General features: G+C 37.5%; 2 protein-coding genes across 5 annotated transcripts; both read left to right on the top strand.

Annotated features, from left to right (window-relative positions):
- Nucleotides 1-649: 649 nt before the first annotated feature.
- On the top strand, nucleotides 650-3289 carry sebox (SEBOX homeobox). The gene is made up of 3 exons (XM_066651154.1): nucleotides 650-746; nucleotides 1140-1339; nucleotides 2621-3289. Exons 1-3 carry the CDS (start codon nucleotides 650-652, stop codon nucleotides 3287-3289), a joined length of 966 nt encoding a protein of 321 aa, XP_066507251.1.
- A 3075-nt stretch (nucleotides 3290-6364) lies between these two features.
- Nucleotides 6365-21152, top strand: LOC136686470 (polymerase delta-interacting protein 2-like). Of its 4 annotated transcripts, none has more exons than XM_066660278.1 (11): nucleotides 6365-6569; nucleotides 8789-8870; nucleotides 9569-9666; nucleotides 10501-10600; nucleotides 10697-10772; nucleotides 11172-11279; nucleotides 11377-11513; nucleotides 11839-11865; nucleotides 12221-12346; nucleotides 13252-13331; nucleotides 19511-21152. In XM_066660278.1, the coding sequence occupies exons 1-11, from the start codon at nucleotides 6370-6372 to the stop codon at nucleotides 19623-19625; spliced, it is 1149 nt and encodes a 382-aa protein (XP_066516375.1). In that variant the 5' UTR covers nucleotides 6365-6369; the 3' UTR covers nucleotides 19626-21152. The 4 variants fall into 4 exon arrangements, with proteins under 4 accessions (XP_066516375.1, XP_066516376.1, XP_066516373.1 ...); XM_066660279.1 differs by lacking the exon at nucleotides 19511-21152 and adding an exon at nucleotides 17859-19191; XM_066660276.1 differs by lacking the exon at nucleotides 19511-21152 and adding an exon at nucleotides 15216-17553.
- Nucleotides 21153-23011: the final 1859 nt, after the last annotated feature.

The following is a 23011-nucleotide window of genomic DNA, read 5'->3' as shown; positions in this document are numbered from 1 at the left end:
GATCGAGGTCCAATGATCAGCATCCGGTACAACGGGATTATTTCAAACGCTTTTTGCAAACCACGCCCACACGTTTCAAATTAACAAACACTAAAAACACTAAAGGAATAATTATAAATATATATATATAAAAAACAATTACACGTCTGGAAACGTAAACAAATTTAGAACTTTTAGTTTTTTGTAATTATTTTTAAAAAAAAATTATATTTATTCAGTTACAACCACAAAACTGACAATGAAATTAAACGCTTTACATTTAGGACGTTTTAACTTAAATTGAGGACGTTTTAACTTTAAAAAAGTTGGTATAAATTATATAATGTCTTGGACGAAATGTGTTGTTATTATTTAAAAAGAATGTAATTAAAAAAAAAAAAAAAAAAAAAAAAAAAGAGGGAAAGATTTGTGACATTTTCTTGGTGGACAGTTCAGTCGCTTGCGATGCACCAGGAGCCAATCCGAGGGCAGCACTGCGGTCAGGTGGGAGATAAAAGACTCCTGCGCCCCGGGGAAGACAGTCCGCCCCCTGTTAGTGTGAGAAGTGTGGTGTGAAGTGTGAAGTTTGGGGGGTGGAAGTATAAAGCTGTGAGCTGCGCTAGGGTGTGTGGAGACTGTGGAAGGTGAGGAAGGTGCGGATGTGTCAGAGATGGCTCTGTTCCTGGACCAGGAGCTCGATTACGGACAGAAAAATAGTGAAGACCGAGAATTAGAGTTTATCTTCAACAAGAACCAGTTCACAGGTCAGTAGTCAGTCATATTTCCTTCTTTTATTTTTTAAAAACATAATTTTAACTTGAATTGGGGATTTAAATTGAGCTATAATTCACTCAATTTCAACATTTTGGTATATTTATCTATTTCATTGATCTTTATAAATGTATTGAACAGCAGCAGTTCTGAAAACAGAAATGTAGTAAAAAATTATTAATTTGATATTTGACCATTTTAAATAACGTTGTAATGTATAGCTATGAATTAAATTCAATTATAAAGTATATAATAATAAACTGTAGCAAAAATAATTTATTTTTTCTTAAAAATACTTTTATATTGCTACTCTGAAAGAACTTGATTCAGTTGGACCACAATTTAGTTTTTAAATTGGGTTTTTAATATTTACCTGACTCCCACTGTCACCCTCTCAGAGCGGGGGGTGTCGTCCCCGGAGGCGGAGAGGAGCGTCCACTCCGATGGTCAGAGAAAAAGAAAGAGGACGATTTTCAGCCGCGCGCAGCTCTCGGAGCTCGAGCGCGTGTTCGTCCTGACTCCGTACCCGGACATTACACTGAGAGAGCGGCTCGCGGCCCTGACCCTGCTTCCCGAGAGCAAGATCCAGGTCAGAAAACACACAGAAGCGCACACAACCATTCACAGAGAGCCACACACAGAACCACACGGAACCATTCACAGAGAGCCACACACAGAACCACACGGAACCATAGAGAATCACACGGAATCATTATATTCACATACAGAACCATGGGGTGCTCACTCATCATTTAGGAATCATTCTTGTGCTAAGATGCTTTTAGGTAACCCACTCCAGTTCTGTTCTGGCTTACAGTCCCTCCAGAATCATTAAAATACACACAATATTATACCCACAATATTATACCCCCCCCCCATACACACACACACACATTAAAAAAAAATGATTAAAGCTACACTGGTATTTAAAGGTTTTCATTCAACTCTGCAGTCATTCAGAGTCAATAGATTGAATTCTGACTGCGAGCCCTGTGTAGTTTCATACGTTTACAAATATTTTAAGATATAATATTTAATATTTAATATAAATATTTAGGTGTTTCCAGAGCTTTAAAAGTTGCAGAGGATTATAAAAAATCAGAGATAGTTGAAATCAACAATAATATTAAACCATAAAAATATTTATCAGCTGTAAATAATAATAATAATTAATTAATTAAATAAATTATTATTGTTATTATATATCAGGCACTTCAATTCAGCCTTAACTTAGATATAATCTTAATAAAGAATTCTATTATAATTTACAGTATATTATTATTAAAATATACAAAAGCTTCAGATATCATCTAAATTTATACATTTTCTTTAGTTGTGAGGTATTATTAATGAATTGACACAAATTTGGAAGTGATTACATGCTTTTGTACTGAAAAGTTGATGGAATGATTTTACATCATTTTTATGTGCATATAATGTATGAACAAATATCTACTCTTTTGGAAGGACTTTAGACCAGATACTAGAACATTGCTCTAAGGATTTGATGGCATTCAGCCATGATGATATTACTGAGTGAGATGGTGGGTGGAGCTCCACCAAACCAGATAGTTCCACTGCTTTATAGTCCCATGCTGGGGGAGCTATTCCCCCCTCTCATTTACATTTGGTATTGGGTATGCTGACCTTAGGCTCATGCACATCGGTTCTGTGGAGAGGATACGAGTCTTTCTCCAAAATGCATGCAACTTAAAGTAATAGAGTGAAATTATTTTGTATATAATTGTTTTTATGCTTGGAATAAAATGAAAAAATGTCAATATTTTATTTGTGGCAAAATTATTCACCCACCAGGTCTGGTCATATAGCAGGTGGTTTTGGTGACTGAACAGCCTTTGTCCTTTGCCAGGTATGGTTTCAGAACAGACGTGCTCGCAGCATTAAAAGTGGCAGGCTGACGAGACCGGTGAAGAGAAGCCCAGGCCAAGAGGTCACCTCTGGCTGTAACCTGGAGGTCAGTTTACCTCAGGCTGGACCAACGGTTCCTACCTCAGTCAGGATAGAGAGGTACCCAGCCCCTAATCGGAATGCCCAGCATCCCCAGCAGCACCAACACCATGGATCCAACCTGGACTGGGCCAAAAAAGCCTTGGGACCATGGTCTCAGAATCTACCTCATCCCACACCACCAGCACCTTCAGTCTCTCCTGACCTCCCAGGGGCACTGCCTTGGGGAACAGGGCCTGGGAATCAGCCTGGATCTGTTACCATCAGTCAGACAGTGAGGCCTGTCCACTCTGCATGCCAGCAGGAGTGGAGTGAGTTTGGGCAGGTCAGCACTGGTACAGTGGCAGCTGGAGGATTTTCAGGGAATCTGGGTAAACCTCAAAGCAGCATCCACTCCAGCAGGTGCCAGTCTATGGAGCAGGTGGTCAGCTCAGCTCAGGGTTATTGGGACGGGGCCATACACCGACAAGGACAGTGCACTACTTTTGTGCACTATCCTCAGACTTCCCTAGCGGACATCTCCGACCTCATTTACAGTGCTGCCGTCGTCACAAACCTCACAGATTTCTGAAGTTTGCCAGTGGAACAACAGCTTCCAGCTGACACCTTTTATTTGGAGTTAATTTTCTCAATAGGAACAAATTCGTTCAACAGATTTTGTCATATTCACATGGTTTATATGACAATTAAAATAAGAAAACATCATAACTCTTGTACAACAGCCTATTAGCTAACAGTCACCTAGCATCCAGAGATGTTTTCATGAACACAGCTATGGCAGAAAAATGGGTGGATTGTACATTTATAAAAATGTTATCATCAATTTAACATTTGTACAGATATATTATTAACTTTTAGATGCATTATTTCCTCTGATTCACAACTCTGCCACTCCATCAGCCTCTGCTTCCCAATTTTCCACATAAAACAGTATGATGGTGACTCTGGGCTCAGTTCACAAGGATGTTTAGCAGTGACTGAGCAAGCTTTACTTTAAATCATTAGCAATGATCCCATTTAATCTGTTGAATTCAGGTTAAATTATATTGAGATACCTATTTAAACTGATACACTTCCTCTGTATACAAGATAATCGACCACCGACTTGCAATGAAACTACTTCATGACAACCATAAAACAGCACACTCTAAATTGTAGGGATAGTTACCAAACTTCAGTTGTGTATTAGAATGCATAAGCAGTTTTTTGATCTGTGAATATGGCTTTTTACAAGTCATCCCAGTGATGAATAAAACACATCAGTTGTACCTTAGTTTCCCATTCTGTCACTGCATTCACACAGACTCAACTGATATGTATCAGGTATTTCATACTCTGTAATATTGTTTATATATCTTCTGTATATAAGGTGTACAACACGTGTATTTGAATTTGTGATTTAATATTTATGTCAGAATGTGTTGTTGTGAGCATGTTTATATTATTATCAATAAAATACACACTAAACTAATGTATGTGTCATTTTATCTTTATTACAGTGTTACTACATATATGTGTACAAAACTCCATGTGATGGTTTCACAGACAGGGATTAAGCCTAGTCTTTAACTGTATCTTCCTTTCAATGGAAAATAACAAAATTACAAAATCTACCAAATGGCAACTTCATGGAAGAAACTTATCTGAGGATTTGATGGAATATGATTATTGTAACAAATTTTGGAACAGCTGATATTTTCCCATCTATAAATCACACCACATTCAGCAAAACATTCTTACTGAAACAGCTAGAACACAGCATGGTTCCACCACCATACTTACCAGTGAGGAGGAGATTTTCTTCTGTATAACCTTGGTTTGATAATATGTTAACTTACATTACATAATTTTATTTGTTTGTCTTAAATTCATTTCTGAGTGAAATTTAGCTCATTTCTAACTTGAAATTAACTTGAATTTTTAGCTTATTTCTAATGGGTGTTAATATGGATCTGACTGCAAATTCATTTACTGAATGTATCAAAAATGTGGGTTATTAACACCCACTGTTGTTTATGATCTAGGGCATTCCCCTGTTGGAGATTAAGTTCTGTTTAAAGTATCACAAATGCAAAAGTTAGACTTATCGGCTGCAGTCCTTAAAAACAGCCTTTACTGGTGTTGCTAAAGAGCTAAATATTTTTCTCCTTGAGATCTCAGTAAACAGGTAGGATACAAACAAACAGAAATATGGACTAACTTAAATACATGAAAAATAAATATTGGTGTTCTTGAGTCCTATCAGCTTACGAGTGGCTTAGTTTGCATGTGGATTTGAGTATCTGGATGGTATATTACAGTTGTGGTTATTATTACAAGAGAGAACATGACTATAGACCTCACAGTTTGCCCGACCTCCTGGACACTGATCTCTGCATATCATAATCATCTCCACAGCCAGGGGTAATCTTCAAATAAAATAAAATAAAATCCCCATAATCCGGGGTGTCAAATCTACAGTCTTATTCAGAGATACTGTGTGTTATTCAGACCGTGTGTGTGTGTGTGTGTGTTTGTGTGCGTGTGTATGTGTGTGTGTGTATGTGTGTTCCAGATGAAACTACATCCCTTAATCTTTGGGCTGATATTGAAGGGATATCTGCTTATTTTTTACAAGCAGGGCAGAAAAATAATACTAACGGCCAGGTTGACCAGCACATGGCGTTATCTGATATTCTGTGACCCCTCACAAATCCTTAGTGTACTTCATAATATCTTTATTTATTTATTTATTTGTAATTTATTAAACAAGGCTGTGTTTACGAACCAATATGAGTGGAGAGTTTATATAATTTATGGTGTAACTTTTAATTTATTTTAAACCTAATTTTATTAGGTAAGTATTTATTAGGTAAATATTATTTTATAAGGTATCAGATAACAGCCAGCAATTCTAATACATTGTGACTTGTGATCTGACTAGTGATTTATTTATTACAGCATTTAGAAAACAGAATTATGTGTTTTTTACTTTAACTATACTATACCGAAAAAGATAAATAATAATATCATTCAAAATCATCATCCAAATTTTGTCTAGACTTGCTACTCCCTAGATAGTGAACTAAGTTATAAAATTCTAACCTTTATACCCAGTGCACTCTGTGTTCTGTGTGGGATTGTAGAAATGTGGCTGACACTCTGATGGCTCTGTTTTAGACATTTACATAGTTTAATTTCAGGGGCCATTACTTACATTTTTATGCAGTGCATTATTTATGGAGCATTTTAAGATGCAGCCCTATACTAGACCACATCCAATGAAAGTCTGTTGTTTTAATTTTGTTTACATGTGGATGTGATACGTTAGAAAAAGTTTGAAAAATTATCAGTCAATACCTTGGCTAGTGTTACAAAGGCACTCAGAAACTCGGATTCAGACAACATGTGTTTATGACGTCATAAATCTAAGAATCATTCCCGTGAACAAGCGTGGGGAACAGAGACGTCAATGAACGTAGTATTATCCATTTCAGCGCCATACAGTTTTTGTCTTGTAGTCAGCTGTCCACTATAAGCTGATCTGAACTCAGTTTACCAGTTCAGTTACAGCGCGATCGTGTTTAATATACTCAATGAAATCTGATCTGGGATCCGTACGGAGCTTGACTTCGTCCTCGCACAGTTTTAACTGAAGTGACCCAAACAGAGATGGCGGCGTGTGTGATCCGCAGAGGGCTGCTGTCTGTCGTAAATAAATATAATAAATATGAAAAATATAATACATTTAGTAAACATCAAACGCTCCGGGCGCTTAGTGTGGATCTCAACAACAGACACGAAGGAAACCGGCGCTGTTTACAATGTTTCGGGCTTTTAAATGTACAACAGAGACGGTCCATGTCTTCACGGTAAGAAGTAGATAGCTCTCATGTGGAGGCTAAATTTTCCATTCCGCCTTAAATGGTGCAGCGTTTCCTGTAATACTTCAGGTGAAAATAGTGAATTAAAAAGAGCAGAAGGCGAATAAGTAACTTATTTTGACAGTTGGAAACTGTATATGTTTAACTTACTTGTGAGGATGATTTGGCTTTCTATTATTATTCGAAATATCTGTTCCACCTTAAACGGCGCAGATGTTACTTTGAAATTTAAGTTGGAAAACAAATTTCGAATAAGACGCCAAATTTGCTTACAAAATTAAATGAGTTTGCTGAGGATCAGACATTGGTTTTATTTAAAAAAAATCCATTATAAAGTTGACTTAAATGCAGTTAACTGCTGCACCGTTTAAGGTGGAACGGCAGGTTTGAATAAGAAGCTAACTTCAGCTTTGTGTTTAGATCAGTTTGTGTCAACCCAACACGTTTAAATATAACTATTCTGCAAATATGGTAATGTGCTACAAATACGTCTCTAAATACTTGACCAATATTCCGTCTTATCAAAATTATTATAACCACTATCATTATTATTTAACCTGTAGTTAGGCCATTAGCTGCCAGGCTAACATTCAGGTGGCTGCTACATGGAGGCTGTTGTGTAACAGCTGAAACTGCGCAGCTCTCTCTGAAGGCAGCAGCTTTGCAAGGTCAGCTTTTACTACAATATACAGACAATTACAAACACTCTGTAGGTCAAAATAAACATTTTAACCTTGTTAATGTGTCCCTGTGATGCGGTGTTCCCAAGAGATTTTCATAGGGGCAGAATCAGACTGCCAGGTTTTCTTACGTCATAAACCTAAGTAAGCAACCCCCTCAACTTGGGCGGAAGGGTTTTCAAGCTGCTGGTGAATAGTGGAGGGCTGGGTGCAGATAGTGTTAAACTTTTTTTTTCTAAATTGATTAACAAAAGTTATTCCCCCCCCCCATTTCAATGTAATGAAATAAAACATTTTCTGTACATTAATTATTAAATACAATAACTGAACCTTAATGTGTGCATTAACAACAAAATCTTCTGTCAGTTTCAGTTTACTTGCATAGTCTGTTTAATCATAAGTTCTAATAACGTGTATCGTCTGTCTGTCTGGCATGGCAACAAGCAAACGTGTAACTTTTACAATAACACAGTACAGGTTTTGTCTTTTGACCGATTAGGATAGGGTATGGTTTTTAAAGAGCTTTATTTTTCTACTTGTGTGGGGAAAAATACAAAACGAGTAAATATGTGTAAATTTATTTTATTTGACTTTGCGATGTATTAACAGGGCTTTTCAGCACTGAAAATCTGGATATTTTAGGTAGGATTTAGGAAAGAGGACATAAATATTTAGAATATGATAATAATAATTAATATTGTTATATTAAATAAATAGAAATAAAATATTGTTTCCTGTTCAGCTTATGTCTTTTTTAGGGGGTTTTGTACATTGTACAAATATTGAGCTTTACTAAAAACAAAAAGTTTGTTAAAGATCCGACTTCATTAGGATGGGGCCGTAATCTTAATTAAGTAGTCTCTGGTGGCAGGAGCTCTTCCCGTGTTTACCTATAGCTCTAAAGCATTTTACAACACAACAGAGAGAATATGGACTAAACCAGCCTGATTTGTGTTTGTAAAAATTGTTTGAAAATCATATTAGAGTTTGATCATCGTGTGACTGATGTGAATCCTTTGGATTAGAGTCTTGAAACATCAAAATAAATCATGATCACAGTTCTTAGAAAACAAAGCAGGGTCTGGTTTAAGCTCAAAAGATATGATAATGGTAAATAACATGTCAGAAGATTATACACATAATTATCTTAAATCTGTGGACGTATTTAATAAAAGATACAAGCCTTCATCTAATGTTCGGCTTGTGAGAAACAAGTGCTGTGTTGTTTACAGTTATGATTATTCTGGAAGTATACATGTTTCCTAATGCCACTGGGTTTTATTTTTGTTTTCATGTTGTGATCTTGTTGTCTTTGTGTTGTGTGTTTGTTTTTCCTTTTGTGTCTTATTGTCTCAACATCTTTATTTTGTGGGTCTGCATGTGTGTTTTTCACTTGTTGTGTATTTATTTCTGTCACCATTTCTCTCTCTCTCTCTCTCTTTTTTTTGGTGGGGTGGTTATTTGTGTTTTTGGCTGTGGGTCTGTTTCTTTTTTATGTCTGTCCTGCGTGTGACCTGTTTTGGTCAGTAACAGGCCAGAAGGGAAAGTGCTGGAGACAGTGGGAGTGTTTGAGTCTCCAAAGCAACATGGCAAATACGAAACAGGACAGGTAAGCTCCTTAAAATGTGGCATGTTAAAAAAAAAAAGTTTCTCTAAAAACAAGCTCTATATTAACATACTATAATATACATGTGCAAGGGCGGCACGGTGGCGCAGCAGGTGTCCGCGTGGGTTTTCTCCGGGTGCTCCGGTTTCCTCCCACAGTCCAAAAACACACGTTGGTAGGTGGATTGGCGACTCAAAAGTGTCCGTATGTGTGAATGTGTGTGTGTCTGTGTTGCCCTGTGAAGGACTGGCGTCCCCTCCAGGGTGTATTCCCGCCTTGCGCCCGATGATCCCGCCTTGCGCCCGATGATTCCAGGTAGGCTCTGGACCCCCCGCGACCCTAAATTGGATAAGCGGTTACAGATAATGGATGGATGGAATATACATGTGCATCTTGGAGGAAGCAAATCTTCACCCTCCCAAATTAATAGCATTAATAGGGGAAAATCAGTGGTGGAATATGGAAGGAAAATTAATAGTTTGCTAAATAGAAGGCTTTTAAAACTGCAACACAAAAGCTTTTCTCTTTGGCTCTGAAATATATTTTCCTACACATGAATAATGCCTGCACAGGTGCTGAATTTTTTTCCCTACTCTAGCAATGCATGGTGTGATTTTACTAAAAATCATCTTATTTATAACTGGAAAATAAAATGGCCCATTTGATCAATAAAATGTATATATAATTTCTGTTTGTTTCAGTTGTTCCTGCACAGCGTGTTTGGGTACAGAGGCATTGTGCTGTTCCCTTGGCACGCTCGACTCTACGATCGCGATGTCACTCCTCCAGCATCCGACAGGTGAATGAACACCTTCCTTTGTTTTTCTCACAGAAGAATACCGCACACTACTTTTCTTTGTTCTCAAAGACTATTCAAGAGTAACATGTTTTGAATTCTTAGTAAAGAATCCTGGCCTATTCATCTGATAGCTGTGACTGTTTAAGATTGGTAAGATGTTTTAATGGGTAAACGAACATGGCTTTTACCACAGACAAGCCTTTTTTTTTTTACTGCTTGGGATGCTGAATGAAACCTGACTTACAACTTTACATAGCAGATCATTGTGAGCTTGTTTCTGTTTTGTCCTGTGGCAACACATAACATATCAACAAAAGAAACTCTCTGTTCCAACAAACATGAATGTTCAAATGCACAAAGCGAATGCATTAATTTGCTAGAACAAAAAATCACTTCTTGCGAATTAAAAAAAATGTATTAGTCCCACAGTCTAACTAAACTTTGATGATGCAAAGAGCATAATATTGAGGTTTCATTGGCTTGATCTACATGGTATGATTAAGATCTGAGATCTAAGTGTAGCAGATTTTTGTGGTCCAGGCTGATGTTATCACATATGTGCTTGATATATCTACATATACAAGCCACTATTTTGTTGCTGATAGAGATAGCATGAATGGAAACATGGTGGATCAAACATTTAATTTAGCATGCGTTCCTAAAATGAGAATATGTGTACGTTGGAGTGTCGGGGTTGGTCTTAAACTTATTCTCAACTACCGAAAGGCCAGGCACTGCAGAAAACATTTGAGAACTACTGCATTTAGGCAAAACAATTTTGCTATTCTTGGCCTGATGCTTGTTTATCACTGAAATGTTGGCCCATTCCTACAGTAAGCCAGAGCCTCCAGGCGCACATGGGTCAAAGGAGGTGAAGGGAAAAACACACACATACTACCAAGTCCTCATTGACACCAGAGACTGCCCACACATAGTGAGTACACACACGCATACAGAATATACTGTACTTTGTTTCTGTATAATCTGAGCTCATAGCCAGTTTACTAAAATACTTTTTTTGGTTTGACAGTCTCAGAGATCACAAACAGAAGCGGTCACATTTCTGGCCAATCATGACGACAGCCGGGCCTTGTACGCCATTCCAGGTGAGCCTGTTTTCTTAACTGTTCACCCTCATCTGTCTTGGTTCAACAGGTCATTGTGTTCCTGGTAGAATCAGTAGCCTTTAGGGAAAAGATGTGTTTTTGTCTCAATTTAACAATTTATGACATGGTACAGTGCATTCTACAGTGCTGTTAAAAAGCATCGCTAACCCTAGCTTCTGATATCCTCTATTTTCCTATAACTGTGGGATGTTCTTGGAAGAATTTTGCTGGGTCACCCATGTTTGGGAAAATTCATCACAGTTCAAAGTTTTCTTTTCTACTGGAATTTTGTTTGACCGTTGCATGGAAAGGGCGCACATGTTTAATAGGACATTTATATGTGTGTAAAAACCTTTGTAATTTGCCTGATCGCAGTTTTTTGACCTTGTTTTTCCTCAGGTCTAGACTATGTGAGCCATGAGGACATTCTGCCATACAACTCTACGGATCAGGTGCCCATTCAGCACGAGCTGTTTGAGAGGTTCCTCATGGTTAACCCTTCTAAAGGTATTCAAAACATTTAAGATACTTTGTACCCGGTTGTTTATTTTACAGAGATGTCTAATCACACTCTGTATTTTTGTTTGTGTGTTGGTCCTTTCAGTACCCCCCTTTGTACCAAGAGATACGTTGCGCGCATGGCAAGAGAAGAATCATCCATGGCTAGAGTTGTCTGATGTACACCGTGAGACTACGGAGAATATCCGTGTTACTGTTATCCCTTTCTACATGGGAATGAGGGTAAGGCTCTGATAGAGATTTACAGAATTTGGCAGACAATCTTCTCCAGAGACACATACAGCTGTAATCATTCAATTCAGTTCCAACTAATTTTACCTGTAGTGTGCTTTTTACAACTGATGATGTTGTTCAGGTTGCAGAGAGTCAGTTTCAGTGGTAGGGGTTTTGCCCAAGGACCGTTACTGGTGTAATACAGAAGATACAGATCAAGTAAATGTTATTGGCTGAAATGCATGCTCTTTTCAGTTAGCTGAAGAAAATTAAGTTCGAAAGTTTAAGTGACATTGTAATCTTATCTCCTTTTTTTTCTTTTGAAATCCTACAGGAAGCACAGAATTCACACGTTTACTGGGTAAGTAAAAAGAAAAAGAACAGCTGGAAAGCCTAATGTGTGGGGCAGAAAAGCTGAGCAATCTCGAGCAACGAAAAGAATGCAGTCAGTTTATTTCTACTAGATTTAGGCCTAGTATTTTTGAATTGTTTAGTCAAACAATGCTATTGTTAGCCATAGAGCTTTGACTTGTTTAATCGAAAGCTATCTTTGTCAATATGTGTATATAGTACCATTTAATAATAAGTCAGTATTAGCATTTAGACATTGTAGCTAGTGCATGTATTTTGGGATCGTGGCTTTTGTTTTTTTTTTAACAATTTCTCAGTCTTTTTATTAAAATTACTTCTCAATTGAATATGTGTGTATTCTGTAGTGGCGCTACTGCATCCGTCTGGAGAACATGGGTAACGAAGTGGTGCAGCTGAGAGAGAGACACTGGAGAATCTTCAGCCTATCGGGTACCTTAGAGACGGTCAGAGGACGAGGGGTGGTGGGCAGGGTAAGTAGTCCAGGCCATTAGCTGGTCATCTGTGTGTATGGCTCTGGAGAAAACACATGAATCACTAAAAGTCCCAGAGAACATTCCCATGTTAAACATTCAATTAAAACGTAAATAAAGCCCACAAGACGGACATATAACAAAACTGCAAAAACCTGGAATAATTCATGGATGAGAGAAATATTAATGTGGGCTGATACATAGAAAAATTATATATGACCAACCAGTTTACACCGCAGGAAAAATTCAGGTGAAGGACATCAGTGATTCATAGTAATTGTGCACTTACACTGGTGGCTATGCCTAAGGACAATTTCATCAGTTTTCCTGGTTATTGACTCCAGTATTTGCTCAGTGAAGCATTATAGTGCAGCATAAAATGGCATGAATCTTGCTGCCTGGATATGTTTTAAGTTACCAGTAACCTCTCCTCTAGTGGGAGATCAGAAACAAACAGACATTGCCATTCTCTCGCTGAGCTACCTTCCCCTTGTAAGGTCTGTATAGGGCCTGTATAGAACACATGTTCTGAGAACTGTGATCCTTTTCAGTGAGCCACACCTTAACAGATTGACTGGGGAAATGTTTAGAAAGCATAAGGAGTTAATGACAAATATACAAACACAATCTTAAATGTGGGACAGTAAGTGAAATGCAAATAGTAACTAAAAACAGGACACAAAATGTTTTTAACGTTTGACTTGATCAGGTTAATTATTTGTTATGTAAATATTATCATTATAAAGTCGACGTCAGAAAACTATTCCACTGTAGATATAAAGTTCTCCAGAAATTTTTAAATGTATGATCAAGCCTAGACCTTAAACATGATTCAGGGAATTCATAAAGCACAGTTTGGTTTTCCTGCTTGTGCAAATAGTCATAAATTCTTTTGTGTTGAACAGGAACCTGTTTTGTCTAAAGAGCAGCCAGCATTCCAGTACAGCAGCCATGTCTCCCTACAGGCTCCCAGCGGACACATGTGGTGAGTGTTCATATTTACACCTAAGTCTTCATTTGATAGTAATTCCCAAAAAAAGGTCCTTTTGGTTTTGTAACATCATCATTAAATGGAGTGGATTGTCAGTTTATTGGAGAATTAACCATTATTTTTATATAAACAAAATGTTATACTGCTTTAGCCCCAGTATGGTGATTATTACAGGGTAACATCCACAGTGGTTGTTATTCATTTCATGTGTGGCTACTACAATCAACATGATCACCACAAGGGCTGAATTATTTGGGGATAATCTATTTGCAGTTTTTCTGACCAATGTTATAAATATAATTGCAACAATATTATATAAATAAAAACTGCAGGTCCGTTTCTTAACTAAAAAGACCAAGAAAATCTGAATTTTGAACGCTGAATATATGCCAGAATGTCTTTCAGCTATGACTGTCATTATGTACATGGCACAATATTTGGTTGCCATCGATTGGTCTAACTCTGCTATAAAAAACCTTTATTTAAAAATGCTGGCTATAATTAAAATTGCAGCTCTTAGGATCTAAAAATTGCACTAAACCATCTAAAAATGGTTAATCTTTCAGTCCAACAATGATTTCACGTGATTGACATGTACAAAATGTAACAAAATACCTTTTGTGTACACGCTTTTGGCACTGTGGCACTGTTGTTATTATTGGTGTGTTTTGCCTGTCCCACATAATGCTATACAAATTAAACGTAGACAGAGCCACACATGCGTGAAGGGAGTAAGGATGTTTTATTTTAAAGTAGAGATGGAAAGTTTACAGAGATGTTTCTTGGTCGCAACTTGGTTACTCTCTCCCACCGTCTGTGGGAGCATACATATAATAAAGAAGATGTTATCACCCTCAAATTGATCCATAAACAATCTTCCCCCCCAAGCATCAAGGTTACAAAATCCATGATACACAGGCAGAGAAGAGACAAACAATTCTGAAAGAGCTCACAGTGACCTAAAACAAATTATAAGATAATCAGAATAAAATATAGAATTGATATGAAATTAACCACTTTCCAACAGTTGTTAAAATATAAGTATTGTGATCAATCCTTCTAGCTACATGATGGCATGTAAAGTATTTGGTGGTTTGGATTTCTTTACTCTTTGTGTTGTTTAAAGTATGGTACTCAGTTACACCCCTACGTGGGAAACCATGCCTGTGGCCTGGTTCACAGGGCCTTTTAGACTTTTTGTGTTACTGAGCTGCCACTAAGCCACTAAGGAAACCAGACATTCTTTGTGCATTACAGTATGGTGCCTGGGGGGGCACGTTTGTATTTGTAGCAGTAATGAGTTTACTACATAAAATGCATGGATGGGTTTGTGTATGTCAGTGGTGTAGCTGTGCCGTCAATAGCTATGTGTGTATGTGCCTTTGTAGAATATGTCCAATACTTGGTTTGGTACCGCTTTATAAGATGCATATTATTATGCATACTATGCACATTTTACATGTCTCATTATTCATTTAAGCAGTTAGAAACAATAAGGTTTTAAAAAAAACAAATGATACATTTTAATAATCAATTATCATTTCTTCTCACATTTTTACTTCAAAACTGAATAGCCATTTTTGACATTCTGGACTTTAAATATTGCATTTTATTATAAGGGTATTCTGCATGCCACACAGCTTAAATGTTTTGTCATCTGCCTACAAATTATTTTAAACCTGAGGTACATAGGACTAACCTAGTTCCATCATTTACAACATATAGTTGCATATTTATATTTTTGAAAACATTGCTTCCTTTCTTTTGAAAAGTAAGTCAAAACAGTTCACCGGTAATATAAGTAGCTGGTTGGGGGCTGGTAGGGGCCAGGGCTGGGTCTCTGACAGTGCATCTCCTTCTGTCTTTGCCCTCATGCAGGGGCTCCTACAGATTCGAGAGGCCCAACGGCACATTCTTCGACGTGCGCATCCCTCCCTTCTCTCTCGAGAGCAAGAAGGATGATTCTCCCAACAGCTTCCTGCCTGGCCCCTTCACCTCACTGGCCTAAAAGCCCAGAACCTTGCCCCAGTCTGCCCCTGCCAACCCACACCAGCCCCAGCCAACCAGCCTCAGAGTGGTCTTACCTCGACCCACCATCTGTCAGCCCCTCTGTTTCAGCAACATCCCCACCTCCTAATTGTGCTGTGATCTCAGCCTTGTCCTTCCCCAAAACTTGAAGCCATACAGCTACCCTCAATCTACTCTCCTCTTTTGTGTAACGAGTGCTAGGGCTACACTAAGACCAACATTATGGCAATATGAATGCCTTATGGATGGCAAAAACACATCAACAAACCAGTGATGTGTCTTTTAAACAATCTAATGTGTATGTGATTTATTGCTCAGCCCTTTTGAGCAGTTTTGTCATTATTCTCAACTACTGCAGCATACTTCTCTAACCTGTCCCAAATACTACCTCTTACCCATGATTTTAAGCACTTATCTTTACCTGGAAATCATGCGTTTAGTGTCTTTCTACTTTGCCCTCCAAATGCTCAAGCCAGTCCTAACATTTGTAATCCCGTTCCTAAACTCATTTCATAAAATTGCCCATAGCAAGCTATGTCCAACCCTTAAATATCCCGAGATAATTTTCCTGTTTAAGTCCTCATCCAGCATGCAGATTCATGCCAAATAATGCTACCACCTGTTCCCACATACCTCACTAATTCAAACCCATCTAGACCCACCCTGAAAGAGCAAGATTCATAGGCCTGGATGGATCACAAATTGGAAGACATCATTAGAGAATCTAAATTAGCTCCAAAGTCTTCATGCGTCAACATTCTCAAATCAGGGCACTGTTGTAGATGCTGGGCTGGAGGCATTTTGTTCCAGCCATATTTATTTAATTATTTATTTTCTCTCCTGTAGGTTTTCTCGACTTTTTGCTACCCAAAATGATTACAACGTAAATGCTCTCTTTATTTAAAGCAAACATTAGAGCACTTTGTCTGGGAAGCATCATATTTATCAATATTCTTAATACTTATGATAAAACCAGATCCAGAAATGTGAATGTAGGAGCTAATATAAGAAGTCTGAACACACTCATCCTAGATGAACCACAAACTGGTGCTATCTCATGGAACACGGCGTCAAAATTGTGGTTTGGTGAATTGTTTAATGAGAATTGTTTAATGATAAGCACTTTCATTGACGGTCATTAAATATTCTTGTGCGTCAAGTGAGGGTTCCTGACAGCTGTAATACCTGCAAGTTATTAATGTGTTTATGTATGTTTTCCTTCATTATATCTGACTGTTTTGTGGTACACAACATCAGAATTGTATTAGCTAGGAGTGTATACATTTGTTAGCTCCTCTGACTGAAGGGTAGGTTTAATTATGAAATTTTAAGAACTAATTGCTTGTTTGACAGAAGCTGATGTATAGTCCAAGACTATAATGATATTTATTTTGACTAGCGTAATGCTGTGAATTATATGAAGACTCTAATACACTGCTGTGTGTAGGTTTGGTTTGAATTCTAATTATAGCTAGGAAGTTGTAAACCTTTGTAAATTGTCAATGAGCAACAGGGTAATAGTAATAAAGACAAGGCTTTGGGGCAAAGTATTTAAGCTGGATCATAATTTTCAAAGTTGGATGTACTTTGGGTTTTTTTAAATCATAATTTCTATAATTCAAATATTAGATTTATATTGTTATATGTTATTGGCAAAAATAAATATAACTGACACCCCTAATTTAAAGCAGAAATTTAAAGGTGGTCAGTTGTATTTAAATATAAGCACTTTGAGTTTTTGTTTGAGGGCTAATGTTTTGACTCAATATGTCAATTTACATTACATTTTCTCATCTACTACAGTCCTTATTCTAAAAAACCTTTCTGCATGTATAATATAAAACAGTGTACACAGAGAAAATCTAGATCATTGTATCTGAATTTGCATCCTCTGTGTATTCCTTTTTTCCATCACCTATGCAGACAATCAAGATTGTTTAATAATAATATATTGACTCTGGGTTTTTTTGCTTATGGATTTTGTAATCTATGCCTTTAGCTCTTACAGTTTTGTTTGGTTGCAGTTGGGTATTTCAGCTTTGTGTGGATATGTGGGCATTTCTCAGAACTTTTTTTTAAAGCTGTTTAATGGTGTCCATTTGGCTGATGATGGATATGTGCTATTGCAAAAAAAATCTGGCAGTTTGGAAGTAATAAAATGGGAAGATTTTGATGTTTGTCTTTTGTTTACGCGTTTTACCCTTCACCCAGACACAGAATTATAACAAAATCTGTGTGTGAATGTTTAGACATGTTTCAGAAATATTTTTAAAAAATACATTACATGCACAAACTTTAATCATGTTAGGATTTGTGAGCCAAATTTCAATGCTAAATTATAAATTATGATGGCTTTTATAAAGCTATCAGAGGCACACCCCTAAATACACTAATGCAGGAGGCAAAGTAAGAGCTTGTTCTGGCGTTAGCCTGACTTTATCCCATTTCCCACTCCTTTTCTGGCAGCTGATTGGTTGTTTCCACATTCCATAGGGGGACGTTCACCTGCCAGAGAGCCAGTGGTGACATGTTTGAAGTGGCTATCCCATCCTTCTCCCTGGACAGCCACGGACACATGGACAGCCCTTACTCCTTCCTCTTCTGAAGCAGCGTAGACCACCTTAGACTCTAATACTCACCGCTTAATATCATGATCCCTGCCCTCAACCACTTCAACCTTTCAGGAATATTCTTTTTGTTTACAGCCTAAAGTCTACCTGCTGTTTTGAACCATTCGGCCTATGAACAACAGAAATCCTGTTGACCTGACCCATAATAGGGCAGGTGTTAAAACGGCAAATTATGGTACATGGTAGTGACCACAGGATACTGGTCTTGCACTGGAGTGTTCATTCTGTTTTCCCAACCCATCACCTACTCACTGAGACCTCCACTGTCCAAAGTCTTTCTTCTAAACTACTGCCCCAGTAGCTTTTTTTTGTGCTTTGGACACTGGTGATATTATATTCACCACAACCTGTGGCACTCATTATTAAAACATCAGTTAATCCTCTACCTTTAAGTAGAGCTCCAGATACTTTCAGAAAGCTGTCACTCTTGGAGTCGCTCCTAGCAATAGAAACATTCCTAGAACACACCCTTACTGCCTTACTCACAGTTTATGTACACTCACACAAACAAATACTGAGTAGCGGACTATTAAAGCAACTGGAGGGAGACTGGTTTGAAACTTGAAATGTCTGACTTTAACAGGAATGATAACTTGCAATGGTAACATTTATATTTTAAAGTCTACTAGCTAAATTGAAAATAATATATTTGAGCTTGCGGAAGATGGATTTGTAGAACAATATATCCATCTCTTTTCACATGGTAAGTGTCTTTTTCTAATAATAATAATAATAAAAAAATATATATAAGTGCATTAATTCAGGACCTGTTGGGTAAATTGTCCCTCATCAGTATCACCGTTTAATCATATGGTTCATGTAACCTTCCTCACACTCAAGCGGACACTTCTGTCAAACCAGTTTCTGATGTAAAGCAGTGTAATTATATGTGGATTATGTGTTTCACTTTTGGATCTGGATCTATTTTTAATCTGAATGCAGTTAGTAGCAACAAACATTTAAATTTTAGAATTGACATCTACCTCAGTTTTGTATCATTTACCTGTTGTCGAACTGGTGACAATACTTGCAAAATTTGGGAAATGAGAAATGCGTTTATGTACGCTAAGCAGTGTTTTTGTATTGTTTGGTTGTTTGTTTTTGTAAACAAATACAGTATCAGAGGTGCTAAGCATATATATATAGCCAGTTGCTTTGTCATTTCTCACTTAAACTGATGGATGTTAATATTTAATAACAAAAACTTGCTACTTAAAACTATGGTTTTATTTCTGAAATTAATAAATATGAGCTTAAGATTTTAAGTCTTAGTGTTTTCTTCTCATTTTGCAATCAGTATTTGTTATTTTTAATGATTTTGTTTTAATAATAAATAACCATTTAAGCAAATTTTTTTTAAAATAAAGATTTTGTGCAAATTCTTACCCGTTATTGACCAATGCCTTCTCCTCAGTATTGGCCTGAGTATTGGTTACCAGGGGTAACATATACGACTGAAAATTTGTGTATAAAGCAGTATGATATTTTTAATTTTTAGCCTCTGTTTGTGTTTAGGGGGACATTCCGGATTGAGAGGACTGATGGTTCTCACTTTGATGTTCGTATTCCTCCTTTCTCCCTGGAGAGCAACAAGGATGACAAGTCTCCTCCGGCTGGATACAACTGGTAGAGCATCCTGAACAAACTCCAACAGGCTGAAGCAGTCCTCGGACCAACTCCGGCCAGTCAAATCCCACTTGAACTATGACAACAGAAATACGTACCTGGTCTCAGGTCATCAACCAAGAACATCTCCTGCCAGTTAATAATTCCTCTAACTCTAACAGAGGCCCACATCTGACTGAAATACATCTGAGGGCCTATAACAAAGCCGTCATCCCTTTGATACTGTATCAATCAGTTTAATATGCAGCAAAAGTTTGGACACTCATGTTCATATGACGTTTTGTAGATTAATATTAAGATATCCTCTGCAGTGAACACCCTTCTCCATATTTTAGTGCACATGTACAGTGGCTGAATTTAATTCCTAATTTCTGAATGCTTACTTTTTGGCAATATGTTAAATGCAGCAAACCATTTCAAAATTATGCACTACGAGATTAAGAAAGAGGGCAGTTTTCTGCTTGTCCCCTGTTGAGAATGTTGTTTTCAATTAGAAATGTATAAAAAAAAATAATGTCATTTGATGAACAGGGGTTTCCAAACTTGAGAAGGTATCTCTGAAGGTAACTGCATCATGTTAAAAAAGAAATAACCACAGCACAGACAGCTTCACAGCAAAAAGCACAAGAGAAGTACTGATTGCAAGTGTTATTGACAACATTCATTCAAATTGTAGCTTAATGCACATTGCATATTGCATATATCTGTCTAGCTACAGGCATATGGCTGGCCATTACGTTGAACACAGCACGGATTTGATGAAGCTGCGGCTCTCACGTTGCCATAGAAATGAGACGTTTTTCCAGTTTGCAAATCATTGTCACTGTACTGCTCATCATCTTAAGTTCTTCAGGCTGGTCTTTACAGCAGCAGTCTGGAAATTAATCTGATCTACCTTTCCCATCTCACTCCTAATATCTGATGTTGATTATCAAGATCAAGCACATCTGTTTGGGTTCAAAAATTAACTACTGGTAAAAACACCTGCAAATGGTATATTAAAATATAATGTAGTACATTGTGTTTGTATCTTGGAACATTGGTAGGTAGGTTTGTGGTCATGGCTTTGTTACATACTCTAGCAGACCCAGCTGAACTCAGAATGGTTTAATAAGATTTGAACTTGTTTATACAAAGGCTTCTGTTTCCTAGATATTTAAACCTGTGAAGTGAGAACTAATATCAGTTAATTCAAGTAATACATGGACTGTGCTTGGCTTTCTAAAGCTGTGTAAAATGTGACAAAAGCCAAATTGTTTACATTACAGATTGATCCCAAAACTTCAGCAACGTCTCTTCTAAGTTGTTTGCATCTTGTCTCGGATGTTGATGTGCGAGGGTTTGTGTGTGCGTGTAAGAAAGAGAATTACTGTGTGTGCATGTGAGGGAATCTCACCTGTGCAGTTGTTTTTGTTGGTTTTAGTTTTGGGTACATATCTTAATGATTGAAACCTAAAGCTAAAGCTGATTTCAGGTTCCTTAAAACTGACAAAAAAAACCAACTTTTTTCCAGAGGCAAAAATAAAAAATCAGGTGCATAGCAGTTATGAAGTTAATAAGGATTAATATATTTCTATTATGTGTTTCCTATTTATAAACTCTGAAGTATCTATTTATTCCTCATTTTTTGTGATCCAAGCTCAAATACTGCTTGGGGAACTTGTTCTCTATGTCCTTGTTAGGGCATATTCAAATGTCTGTGTTGACAGCAGTGGCCTAATTGTTCAAGAAATGTGCTTGGGACCAGAAGGTCACTGTTTCAATCCTCAAGACTAAGGTGCCCTTAAAAAAGACCACCCTAGAAACGCTCCCCAGGATCCCAATCTACCGTGTCTGTCCACCTTGTGGATGTAAAGTCAGAGACTGTATATTTTATGTTGCTGCACATCTTGTATTGGTGATTCCCAAGTGTGTCATCAATAGGCGTGTTACACTGAGCCCAGGAAGCAGTTGGTGATCTTTTCTCCGTCTAGAAGTAACATTGACATGTTTAAACTCACAGGGATTACTACACACAGGTAGTGTCGCAGTCACACAGCTCCAGGGACTTGGAGGTTGTGGATTTGATTCCCGCTCCGGGTGACTGTCTGTGAGGAGTTGGTGTGTTCTCCCCGTGTCCGTGTGGGTTTGCTCCGGTTTCCTCCCACAGTCCAAAAACACACGTTGGTAGGTGGATTGGTGACTCAAAAGTGACCGTAGGTGTGAGTGTGTGTGTTGCCCTGTGAAGGACTGGCCCCTCCAGGGTGTATTCCCGGGTGTAATTGGATAAGCGGTTACAGATAATAGGGTTTTGATGGATGGATGGATTACTGCTGTGTCTGATCCACTTGCACTAACACAACACGTTAACCCACAACACCTCCACGTCAATGTCACTGCAGAGTTGAGAATGTTTCACAGTGCTGATCACTGAGGAACAGTGAAAGTTAACAAAATATGTAGAGCAACAGATGGACCACGGTCTGTACTCGTAGAACTATAAAGTGCCCTTAATCCTACAGTGGTCAGTGGAGCTGAAAGAATGGACAACGAATGTACTACTTGTTTTTGTTTGCCAGGCAAGTTTCAGCTTCACCTGCATTTCTTAATTTTAATCTAAATGCTCATTATGAGATAAGCATTGTCACTGTCCAATTACTAATCGTTATGTTATGTAATTAAAGTATGACCACCAGGTGTCATTGAAGGACCGTTGTATAAAAGATATCAAGGCAGGCCAACAGGTGGCGACAAATCAGTAACATTAATAACACTGTGATACTAACTAACCAACGTTATATATATATATATATATATATATATATATATATATATATATATATATATATATATATATATATATATACATATATATATATAAAGTAAAAAAATATCGTGTGCCATGTGCAAGTTGAATTAACAGTCGCCATCTGGGCGTTTTCATCCTTGTAAAATCTCCACTGTACAAAATAGGACAGGGATTATGGTTTGATACAAACTTTGCCCTTTATGGTGCTGTAGAATGATTTTGATTCTCATCCTAATAAGAGCTTAAAACTGGTCTCGGTTCAGTTAAAGCATCACCGCCCTCACAGTGGGATTACTGCTCTGAGGACAGGATTTACCCACACAGATGAACACCGGGGTCCTGTGGGGTTTTGTTTGGGTTTTTTATTTAACGCAGTATATGTTTTAGATATTTCTGTCTACTTCCAGGTACAGTGGATAAAGTTTACTGCATCATAAACTTGAGGACAGAGGTCAGATTTTATCTAAGGAGTCAACTAGCGTTTGTCGACTCATTAATGAATCACTATACTGAACTGATTCACGAGTCTAAACGAATCGGACTAGTTAATAATCAGTTCGTTTGACTCAATATAAAATAATCATATTGCAGCATGATAAATG

This window comes from Hoplias malabaricus, chromosome 2 (genome assembly GCF_029633855.1).
Source record: "Hoplias malabaricus isolate fHopMal1 chromosome 2, fHopMal1.hap1, whole genome shotgun sequence".
In the NCBI taxonomy this organism is placed as follows: Eukaryota; Metazoa; Chordata; class Actinopteri; order Characiformes; family Erythrinidae; genus Hoplias; species Hoplias malabaricus.
Note: the sequence above shows the minus strand (reverse complement) of the source record. Positions and strands in the feature narration are given on the sequence as shown.

Excerpts from the sequence above, each read along its gene's own strand:
- LOC136686470 (XM_066660276.1), top strand. The coding sequence starts at position 6,370 with ATGGCGGCGTGTGTGATCCGCAGAGGGCTGCTGTCTGTCGTAAATAAA. Across the intron at positions 10,773-11,171 it reads GGCCTTGTACGCCATTCCAG|GTCTAGACTATGTGAGCCAT; the intron begins GTGAGCCTGTTT and ends GTTTTTCCTCAG. Across the intron at positions 11,866-12,220 it reads AGAATTCACACGTTTACTGG|TGGCGCTACTGCATCCGTCT; the intron begins GTAAGTAAAAAG and ends TGTATTCTGTAG.
- sebox (XM_066651154.1), top strand. The coding sequence starts at position 650 with ATGGCTCTGTTCCTGGACCAGGAGCTCGATTACGGACAGAAAAATAGT. Across the intron at positions 747-1,139 it reads CAAGAACCAGTTCACAGGTC|CCCTCTCAGAGCGGGGGGTG; the intron begins AGTAGTCAGTCA and ends CTCCCACTGTCA. Across the intron at positions 1,340-2,620 it reads TTCCCGAGAGCAAGATCCAG|GTATGGTTTCAGAACAGACG; the intron begins GTCAGAAAACAC and ends GTCCTTTGCCAG.